Raw genomic sequence first — 10,829 nt, 5'->3', positions numbered from 1 at the left:
AATGAAGCTTTTGAAGCTGATTGACATGAGTGATGCTCATGAATGTTTATGTTGATTGACATGAGTGATGCTCATGGATTTTGACATGAGTGATGCTCATGAATGTTAACATGAGTGGTGCTTATGAATGTTGACATGAGTGATGCTCATGAATGTTTATGTATGATTAAATGAGTGATACTTCATGAATGTTTATGTATGATTGACATGAGTAATGCTCATGTATGATTTGGGAGTACTGGACGTACTTTTGATCACCTAGTTAGTGGTAATAGCAGCAGGTTGCCAAATAGTTTTGGAGTACTGGGTGTACTTTTGATCACCTGGTTGGTGGTAATAGCGGCAGGTTGCCAAATAATTGTGAAGTACTGGGCGTACTTTTGATCACCTGGTTGGTGGTAATAGCGGCAGGTTGTCGAATAGTTTTAGAGTATTAGGTGTACTTTTGATCACCTGGTTGGAGCTATTTTGGGCTTATGGGCCTTCGCCCTCTACACAACATTCCAGCCCATTTATTTTGGGCTTTGCTGTTTTTTTTTTTTAACCTTCTGATGGGGTTTATACAGATGTCTCCGAAATATAAGAAAAATAAATTACATCATTCAACAACAAGAAAAGTAAATCACATCATTCAGGTGGGGTGTTTATTCCTTGGTTTTGCTTTCTCTTTTGCTTTCACTTTCTTGGAGGACCGCTCTTTTTAGGAATAATGGTGCTCGGTGTCTTGTCAATCCAATGTCCCAAGGCATTGACACAAGGAGATATTGTGACCTTGTAGTGGGATGGCAACAGCTTGGCATCATTAGATGTCTGAATTCCTTTATCATCGTGGTCGCAGGACCATTTTCCAACTGTGTGTTTAAAGAAAACCTGTTTTACCTTTACTGCTTTTCCACCACATAAACTCCAATCTTTATCTTCTCTCCGATTTCTCTCTCATAGTCATCCTTCATCTCTCTCTGTCTTCAATCTCTCTATACGCCGAGAAAGCCGACCACAGTCTGTCTAAAAAGATATTAAACGGGACGTTCCCTACGTAAATCTTCCTGGCCGAAACGTCAGCAGCGTTGGGGTTGCTGTTGTTTAAACGACGTCGCTAATCCGGCGTTGGCGAACTGCGTGACGCTGACTCTGCCGTCGATTTTCTTGCTCGGTTCTTTACGGGACATAGCTCTGACCATCTCTCGTCTCCCTGTTCTTCCTTGTACCTTAATCTGTCCTTTCAGAACCTTCTCTGTGTCTACATCCTCCTCCGCCTCCATCCATGCAAATGCTGGATATGGTTCAATGGACTCTCCAGAGAAGATGCAGTACTTTTAGGGTAGTTGGGTAGGCTGAAAACTTCACTTGCTCGACCAATTTTCTTAACCTCTCCCATCTGTTCCCCATTATTTGATGGCAATGGTCGAAGAAGAGCTCAGAGTTATCAGTGGACTTGCAGTTCTCATATCCGTCGCAGATCACTCACATTATCTTTGCAGCTCGTTGCTGTGAATCCTTGGACTTTTGCATCACCATTCTTTTCCAGATCATTAGGTGTCAGGGTGCTGCCATTGGTGGCAGCATACCTTCATCCCACTATGGTTGCCATGGCAGCTTTGCTTCTACTCTTCAAGATTCCTTAGGAAAAACCAGCGAAAAGAAGAGATCAGCTTTGCTCTTCTCCAGATCTACCTCACCTCAAAGCCACTTGCAGTTCTTCTTTCTTGAGCCATAGAGAGAGGAAGTGAATGAGCCAGAGATTTATGCGAACTTGGTGGGTTTTGAAAGCTTTCTACAGAGAGAAAGAGAAAGGGAATAAACTGTGGTTTTCTGGAAAAAGCCCCAAGAAGGGAGGTTCTGGGTTTGGCTTTGGATCTTGGGTTTTTTGCAGATTCACGGTGGAGGTGAAAAAATGAAAGAGAACCGACATAGTTTTTCATGTCGATTCCCACAGACGGCACCAAATGTTGATGCACAAAACCGGAAGTCTTGGAACAACGTAAATCCGATCGTGAATCTGCAAGAAATGTAAATAACACAAGATGTATCGTGGTTCACCCCAAGGTTTGGGCTACGTCCACACTGATATTGTATTTATCTAAGAGGTGAGGGAGAGAACCTCTGAATATGAGAGGGGTGAGAAGGCTTAAGAAATGGCCTCCTCCAATTGTGAGGGTGAGGAGTCCTTTTATAGAATAAGGGCTCCTCACTTATTACATATTTGCCCCTTCCTTTATTACATAATTACATTTAAGTCTCCCGAGTATTTATACGATATCTAAATACGAAAGCCCTAAGTATGGTACAAACACATTTCTAATAGTAAAATATGCATTTTAGAAATGGTCCACTCACATATACTTCACCGTCGAAGAGCCATGCAAACAAGAGTGGATGGAAATGCCATACACAATTGCACCTAAGCACATAAAGGTACCAATTAATAAAACTATACTAAAACAATTGAATTTCGGGAAATAGACATCATAAATGGATTCAGGACGTCAAAAAACATAAGGGGGGACCTTAAGTACCCCTACGCGCCGCCATGGACGGCGATGGAGCACAGTACCTTCGGTGGAGACGCGTGTGCTCCACGCGTCGGCCAAGATAGGTGCCCACGCGAGGCCTGGATTTTGGGTTGGGCTTGGTTTATAGGCTGGGTTATTATCTGAGCTTGGGTTTGTGTTTGGGCTTGGCTTAGTGGATTTGGTCTCTGAGTTGGGCTTGGTTACATAGGCCTAAGGTTTGGGCAAGATTAGGGGATTTAGGATGGGTTTTGCAGGTCGGGTCGACTCGGTTTTAGGCCAAGGTTTGGCCAGATTCTGGGCATAAATTCAAGCGCCCATAACTTCTTTGATACTTAACCAAATCAGGTGATTCAAAAACCAAAGTTGTAGTACTCAACGAGATGAAAAGAATGGTACCTTGCACGACGGCTAACTCATCGTGGTTTGGCCGAAAAACACCTTGAAAGTGGTATTGCTCGTCGAAAATTGGGAAAAGCTACTCCGAGCTATTTTCTCCAATTAATACGTATGTACAACTTAAAACAAGCTTCAATCTGACCCCAAAACACATCCCAAGGGTTTGAGGGAACTTACCAACGTCGTAAAAATCACAAAACACGTAGGAGTCCTACGGGGAAGATGATGAACAATGACTCTGTCACTGTTGGGGTTCCACAAAGGTTTGCCTAGGGTTCTCGAGGTCCCTACGTCCAGTGGGAAGGGTTGTGGTTGATGTGGTTGAGCCTAGAGAGGAGAGGGAGAGTTTGTCAAGAAAGAGAGTCGAGGAACTAAGAGAAATGGGAGAGAAAAGTGAGGGGATGGAGAGATATGAAAGAGTTGTGAGAGGGAGAATGAGTCACGGGTCCAAAGGAAGAAATGAGAGAAGGCCAGGGGGACCAAAAAGGAAATAGGCCCCAAATGGCACATAATTTAAGACCCAGAAAGCAACAATTCAAAATATCTAGCCCAATCCCAATGAAATCACCAAAATACCCTTTCGTTCCGTAAATTCCAGGACGGGTCGTCACAGTTGATAAGCTAATTCATGTGGATGTCCGTTTGTTGGGCTATCCACCGAAATCGAAGGCCGTTATAGATGCTATAACAAAACTTTGTAAGGAAATTTCTTGAGACAGGAATATCAACATTTTACTACCAGTCATAAGTTTCATGTTGGATGCAATACTCATACTAGAAATTATGATCAAAGATTGCTCTATCAACCACCGTCTAACGTTTTCTCCATCATACTTATTATTCATTATAAATTTATCCACTCTTGATGAATAGGGTAATAAACACAAATTAATAAGAAAAAGTTACAAGAATTACATAAGTTGAAAGGCATAATTTTTTACTACCAATTCATTATTTATTTATCTAATAATAAAAATGCACCAACACTTTGTTTTTTGAACAAACGATAGTGTCTACACTGAGGGGATGGGGGAGTAGGCTAAGTCTTATATTGGACTTACTATAATAATGTGATTGAAAATCGTCTTTCCCGATAGTAACCGGATGTTAGTTTAAGATGGCGAATAATTCTTGCCTTTCCTTTGTTGCAGGATTCTCGTTCCGCCTCCATCTTTATTTGGCAACAAGGCGAAACTAGTTTGAAGATATTGTTGACAAGTTACAGAGATTAAATTGGGGCTGTATTTTGACAGTTTTGATGTTTTTGTTTTCTCTAATTTTTCTTTTTATTTGCTAGTGTTGGGTATTAATTAATTTGAATTAAGTGTCAAACGTTATGTGTATTTGTTTTATCAAAGAGAATTGTTATTAGCACTTCAAAAATTTCATTTAGCACTCCAAATTTTCTATAATTAGAAAGAAAAATAAACTTATGACGAGTGTATAATGAATTTTTTGGAGTGCTAATAACAGTTCCTTTATCAAATTGATTTTTATTATTTATATAAGTTTTAATCCCCTAATTTTTTTAGTGTCATTCGAAATTGGTCTCAAGACTCTCAACCATTTTAATTTTAAACATTTTAAGCAAGCACCCAACCCATTGACAACGTCACATCCATTAAGCCTCGGTTAATTTTTTCCCCTAAATATACATATGGCAACAATGGGTTCCACTTTTTAGCTTACTTGAATAAAAATTAGTAACCTGAAAAAATGAAATAAAAAACGAAGACCGGGAAAAATCAAGCTCCCGTTAGGCTGCCACCACCAGCTCAACCTACCACCACCAAAACCACAACCCAACCTTTACATTCAAAACCTGTTGACCAGCTGGGTTTTTCATGGTCAACATTAATATTAATAACCTCCAAATCTAAATTTCACACAAATTATATAATATGTAACCCAATAGTTAAAATGGTATTAAATTGAATCAAAATGGACCCAAATTGCTTTACATTAGGAGGCAATCTCCTAATAAAGAAGAGGGTTAAGAATTCATATAGGGTTTCAAGAAGCCTTTTTCTGTTGTTTATTCTCTTATTCTCTTCTGCACATCTAGGGTGCGTTTGTTGCGACGGACTGTCTCGGACTGGACTAGCTGCCGGGACTAAGCTGGACTGGCTTAGACTGGACTAAGCTGGACTAACTTAGTGAAGCGTTTGGTGTAATGTCGGACTAAGAAGCAGGATAAGAAAAATAGTACTGTTCACCAGATTTGTGTTTGCTTAGACTAGGACTACAAATTTTTGCCATTGTGTAATAGAGTAATGCTACAAATCTCATGATATGGGTTAATTGGAGCATATTTTTGCCATGTATATTATGAATCTTAAAAAAAATTGACAATTGTTTTGTTTCTATTACCTGCTAATAGAATTGGGTTTAATTTGCAAATGTAGCTTGGTTTAAACTCTATCACCCAACAGAAGAAAAATAATAGTGCCCAATACATGCAACTTCAACAAATACAAGTACATAAGAAGATCTCCATAATTTAGAAAATCCTAGTTAACATTAGTTAACATTAGCCAAAATAGATCTCCATAATTTACAAAATGGCTAGTTAACATAAGCCAAAATACTAGTGCAAAGCTAAGTTATAAGCCATAACATAAGATTGTATGATTAATAAAATACATCCATGTTAACATTAATAAAATACATCCATGTTAACATTAGCCAAAATCCTCATTCGCTTGCGTTGTCGCTTAAAAGCCTTTGGACGAACACTTTCTTGAGTTCCGGTTTGATTGCCCTGAACACTCCCACATTTTTTGGTTTATCCAAAATAAGAGACAATGCATCAATTTGATCCATAGGAGAGAGACCCATTGCTTCAAGTTCATTAGCTATGTCAGTATGATCTGCAGTACCTTGAACTAAAGCTTCAGTTACCATTTGCATCCTCTTCCCACTTTCAACATAAAAATCTTTCAGTCCACTGATAATTGCCTCGGTTCCATCACTTGAACTTCCCACAGCTCTTTTCCTCTTTCTTTGGCTATTTTCAGATGGGGTGCTTTGTTGGCTTTGTTGGTTCATTGAAGAAACAAAATTTTCACCTCCAATATCACTTTCACCAACATGATCATGACTTTGTTCCTCCACCATTTGAGCAGGGGTTTCGGCTACATTACCCGTAGCCCGATCTTTTCCAAATATATATGCAAATCTATCAAACAGTGGAAAAGGTTTGCTTCTCCATCCATCGGCTTCTTTATTTCTCTAAGATTATATCAACATAGCAAAACTAAAATTTAGCATGCGTAACAAATATAGCAGCAATAATATAACTAATGTATAAATAAAATAGGATATGAACCTGCACATAAGTTTGCCATGAGTCATCACTGTCAACTTCAACGCACTTTTTGACATCATTCCATGCAAATCCACTTGTGTTTATCATGTCAACGACCATACTATATGTTTTTTTCCATTTCTTCAACTTGGACTCAATATGTGGATTTGCCTTTATATTTGAATGAGGACATAAAACATTGACAGCTTTTGCTATTTCAACCAAAGTACCTTGTTTGAAAGCACCGGTGTCACACCGTTGCTTCCGAGCAACAAAATCCTCAAGAACTCCTAGTAATACTTCTTCCTCAAATGCTTCCCATTTACGCCTTCTTCCTTTTGGTTCTTGAGTAGCATTCAAAATATTTTCGTTATCCATACCTAAACAAAAAATATTTTAATGAAGGAAAATACCATACAAATAATCAATTTGCATAATATCCAATCAACTTGCATAATATCCAATCAACTTGCATAATATCCAATTAATTTGCATACCATCCAATCATTGTGCTAATATCTAACAAATGCATGATAAAAAGGAATACTAAAATAAAATGTTATCATTAACACATATAGCTAGTTCGGTTGCTGGTTCCTAATTGCTCTCCACTCGTTATACATTTCCTGAGCCATATCATTCCTCTTTGCAGTCCACTGGTCAGATGTTTGAACACTACCAACATATTCACCTTCTTCTGTATTTTGTCCATCTTCTATTATTGGCAAATTCTCCATTGGATCTACAGACATCTCTTGCCTAATAAGATTGTGTAGTAGGCAACAAGCGGTAATTATTCGACCTTGTGTCCTTATCGGATAGAAAGATGGACTCCTTAGTATCGACCACCTTCCTTTTAGCAAGCCAAAACAGCGTTCAATTACATTCCTTGCCTTAGAATGCTTCATGTTAAAATATTCTTCTTTATTAGAAGGTGTTCGTCCCTCCCATTCAGATAAATGATAAGGTATTCCTCTATAGGGTGCAAGGAATCCTTCACCATTTGTATAACCACCATCTACAAGGTAATAATAACCTAATGAAAAAAAAAAAACAGACCTTATTAGTGTTTTGTAGTTGACAAACAGAACTAGACCTAACTTACAAAGTTGAGACTAAGTAATAGTCTTACCCGCTGGTACCTTAAAACCATTAGGCCTAGTAATTGCATCATGTAGCACTCTAGAGTCTGATGCGGAACCCTCCCACCCCGGAAACACATATATGAACTGCATATCTCCTGAACACACACCTAACACATTAGTTGCGACTCGACCCTTTCTTGTTCGGTATCTTGGTTTGTCAATTTCAGGTACATGCACATCAATGTGTGTTCCATCCAATGCTCCCAAGCAATTCTTAAAAAAAAAAAAAAAAAAAAAAAGTTTTTGTTAATTTATACAAAGGGAATGAAGAGTTAAAGCTTAGGGAAAATGAAAAAAAATTCTCATCATACCTTAAAACATTGCCACCTAGGATCTGTAGAATCAATAGGCACAGGCTGAGGGACTTTTAGTAGGATACCTTGTAATCGCAAAATTCCTTGCAATACGCTATTGAAATACCTACTTATAGTCTCTCCCGACCTATAAAATCTACCGCCAACACTACGATTCTTAGTATGATGTGCTAATATTTGTAAAGTCATACACACCTGCTCCTCTACAGACACCAAACCATCAGTTTTTACCCTCCCATCTTGACGAAGTAAGTCACATAATATGCCAAAAGTCCTTCTATCCATTCTCAATTCGTTGACACATTCAGTATCAGTATTCCCTATTATACCATTTAGATAACACAAACTAATCTCTCGTCTAATAAGTGAACGGTTAGTCAATGTGGGTCGTTCAACATGTCTCTGTTTGCCACGTAGCATCATCAACACAAGAATCGTACAAATGCAAATTGTCTCCAAATAAGACATCTCTAACAATAAGATCAATAAAAGCTTCCTTCGATCCATATCTATCCAAACAAAAAAAAAACAAAAAACAAATTAAGGACATTATATATGTAATATTTACTGTTATTAAGGGTGATGGAAATGAAGTGATTATGATACGAAATGAACTAGATCAAAGTAACTAGCGAAGTCACAATCCGAGGCATCAAATATACGGGTGGTGTTGGAAAAAAAAAGTTATCATTAACCCGAGGCAACAAATATACAGGTGGCGTTGAAAAAAAAAAGTTATCATTAACCCGAGGCAACAAATATACAGGTGGCGTTGAAAAAAAAAAAGTTATCATTAACCCGAGGCATCATATTCAAAATGTTCTACTCTTATACATCTATAAACATGTGTCTAAGAACACTAGTATGAGGATTGCTATCATTGCTAGGCATTGCATGTGAAGAGGGAAATTAAAGGACAACTGTAATGCAGTAGCCTTAGCCTTAGCCTTCCGTTTATGCTCCTCTTCTCTGCAACCAACAACCACAAAAAATTGCAATTCAGCATCAACCCCACACAATACAAAACATTCACATTGTAATATCATGGTTATAAACCAAGTACACACACACACACTCATGGACAAATGTGCAAAATACACATACATACTCACACTCACACTCACACTAACACACACACACGGACATACACACTCACACACACCCTGCATACATACACACACACACACACACACACACACACACACTGCATACATACATACACACACACACACACACACACTGCATACATACATACACACACACACACTCACACTGCATACACACACACACACACTGCATACATACACACACACACACACACTGCATACATACACACACACACACACTGCATACATACACACACACACACTGCATACATACATACACACACACACACACACACACTGCATACATACACACACACACACACTGCATACATACACACACACACACACACGGCATACATACACACACACTGCATACATACACACACACACACACACTGCATACATACACACACACACACTGCATACACACTCACACACATACTCACACGGACATACACACTCTCACACACGGACATACACTCACACACACCCTGCATACATACATACATACATACATACACACACACACACTGCATACATACATACATACACACACACACACACTGCATACATACACACACACTGCATACATACACACACACACACACTGCATACATACACACACACACACACACACACTGCATACATACACACACACACACACTGCATACATACACACACACACACACTGCATACATACACACACACATACATACACACACACACACACACTGCATACATACACACACACACACACTGCATACATACACACACACACACGGCATACATACACACACACACACACACTGGTCAGCTGCACACACTGCACTCACACGGACATACACACTCTCACACACTGACATACACTCACACACACCCTGCATACATACACACACACCCTGCATACATACACACACACCCTGCATACATACATACACACACACACACACACTGCATACACACACACACACTGCATACACACACACACTGCATACACACTCACATACATACTCACACGGACATACACACTCTCACACACGGACATACACTCACACACACCCTGCATACATACATACATACACACACACACACACACTGCATACATACATACATACACACACACACACTGCATACATACACACACACACACAGAGATTACATACACACACACACACAGAGTATACACACACAGATTACATACACACACATATTACACTTACACACACACAGATTACACACACACACACACATAGAGTATACACAAACAGAGATTACACGCACACAGAGAGTATACACACACACACATAGTATACACACACACGCACACACACACAGACACACACAGAGATTACACACACAGATTCTAATCTCAATTTGACCTAAAAATTGATTTTGAAGTTTACCAGAAAAGTTGAAATACGAAAACCCCAAATTCTAATCTCAATTTGAACTAAAAATATGAAAACCCCAAATTCTAATCTTAATTCGACGAAATCAATCGAAGATTTGAAGCTTACCAGACTGTCTCCGACCAGATGAGGGCGAGAAGACGCAAAGATGAGGGTGAGGAGGACGACGACGAGGAAGCAGGGCAAGGTCGACGACGAGCGACGAGCAGGACGAGGGACTTTGGGGATCCTCGCAGAGATGAGGACGAGCAGGACGTTGGGGATCCTCGCGGTTTTCTCTCCGAGCTTACGAGTCCGCCCAAAATTGGGGTTCTTCGTTAAGAACTCGTAAGGAGGCGTGTAATCCGAGCGAGTCTCACCTAAGCCCATTAAAGCTAATCCGGTTGCACACCAAACACAGGACTATAGTCTAGTCCAGTCCAAGCCTTGCTAATCCTGTCAAACAAACGTGCCCCTAGGGTTTTGTCAATTTAGGGTTTTAGATTTTTGTGAATTTTGGGGTATTAGGTTTCCTAATGACCTTAGGAAAAAAAAATCAGAGAACTAAAGAGCATGAGAGGGTAATTCTACGGTTCACAAAGATTAGAAAAATAAAATAAAATAATTTTGAAGTTTATGCATATTCTACATATATACAAG

General features: G+C 39.2%; 1 protein-coding gene and 1 long non-coding RNA gene across 4 annotated transcripts; both read right to left on the bottom strand.

Moving 5' to 3' along the window:
* Positions 1-5,381: 5,381 nt before the first annotated feature.
* LOC126598737 (protein ANTAGONIST OF LIKE HETEROCHROMATIN PROTEIN 1-like) lies at positions 5,382-8,020 on the bottom strand. Of its 3 annotated transcripts, none has more exons than XM_050265097.1 (3): positions 7,349-7,681; positions 6,238-7,252; positions 5,382-6,140 (listed from the first exon to the last, which is right to left on the bottom strand). In XM_050265097.1, the coding sequence occupies exons 2-3, from the start codon at positions 6,592-6,594 to the stop codon at positions 5,604-5,606; spliced, it is 894 nt and encodes a 297-aa protein (XP_050121054.1). In that variant the 5' UTR covers positions 6,595-7,252; positions 7,349-7,681; the 3' UTR covers positions 5,382-5,603. The 3 variants fall into 3 exon arrangements, with proteins under 3 accessions (XP_050121054.1, XP_050121055.1, XP_050121053.1); XM_050265096.1 differs by lacking the exon at positions 5,382-6,140 and having other exon boundaries at positions 6,645-7,252; positions 7,349-7,574; positions 7,673-8,020; XM_050265098.1 differs by having other exon boundaries at positions 6,238-7,681.
* Positions 8,021-8,447: 427 nt separating this feature from the next.
* On the bottom strand, positions 8,448-10,515 carry LOC126598738 (uncharacterized). Its single transcript, XR_007614952.1, has 2 exons — positions 10,299-10,515; positions 8,448-8,644 (listed from the first exon to the last, which is right to left on the bottom strand). It is a non-coding gene; the product is annotated as an uncharacterized LOC126598738 (long non-coding RNA).
* Between the last annotated feature and the right edge of the window lie 314 nt (positions 10,516-10,829).

The sequence above is a fragment of the Malus sylvestris genome, chromosome 14, assembly GCF_916048215.2.
Source record: "Malus sylvestris chromosome 14, drMalSylv7.2, whole genome shotgun sequence".
Classification (NCBI taxonomy): Eukaryota; Viridiplantae; Streptophyta; class Magnoliopsida; order Rosales; family Rosaceae; genus Malus; species Malus sylvestris.
Note: the sequence above shows the minus strand (reverse complement) of the source record. Positions and strands in the feature narration are given on the sequence as shown.

Bases quoted from the DNA above. Each gene is read 5' to 3' on its own strand.
- LOC126598737 (XM_050265096.1), bottom strand. From the start codon at position 7,960: ATGGATAGAAGGACTTTTGGCATATTATGTGACTTACTTCGTCAAGAT. The intron at 7,575-7,672 runs GTATGATGAGAA...TTTTTTTTTAAG, and splicing joins CTAGGTGGCAATGTTTTAAG to AATTGCTTGGGAGCATTGGA. The intron at 7,253-7,348 runs GTAAGACTATTA...TTTTTTCATTAG, and splicing joins TGGTTTTAAGGTACCAGCGG to GTTATTATTACCTTGTAGAT.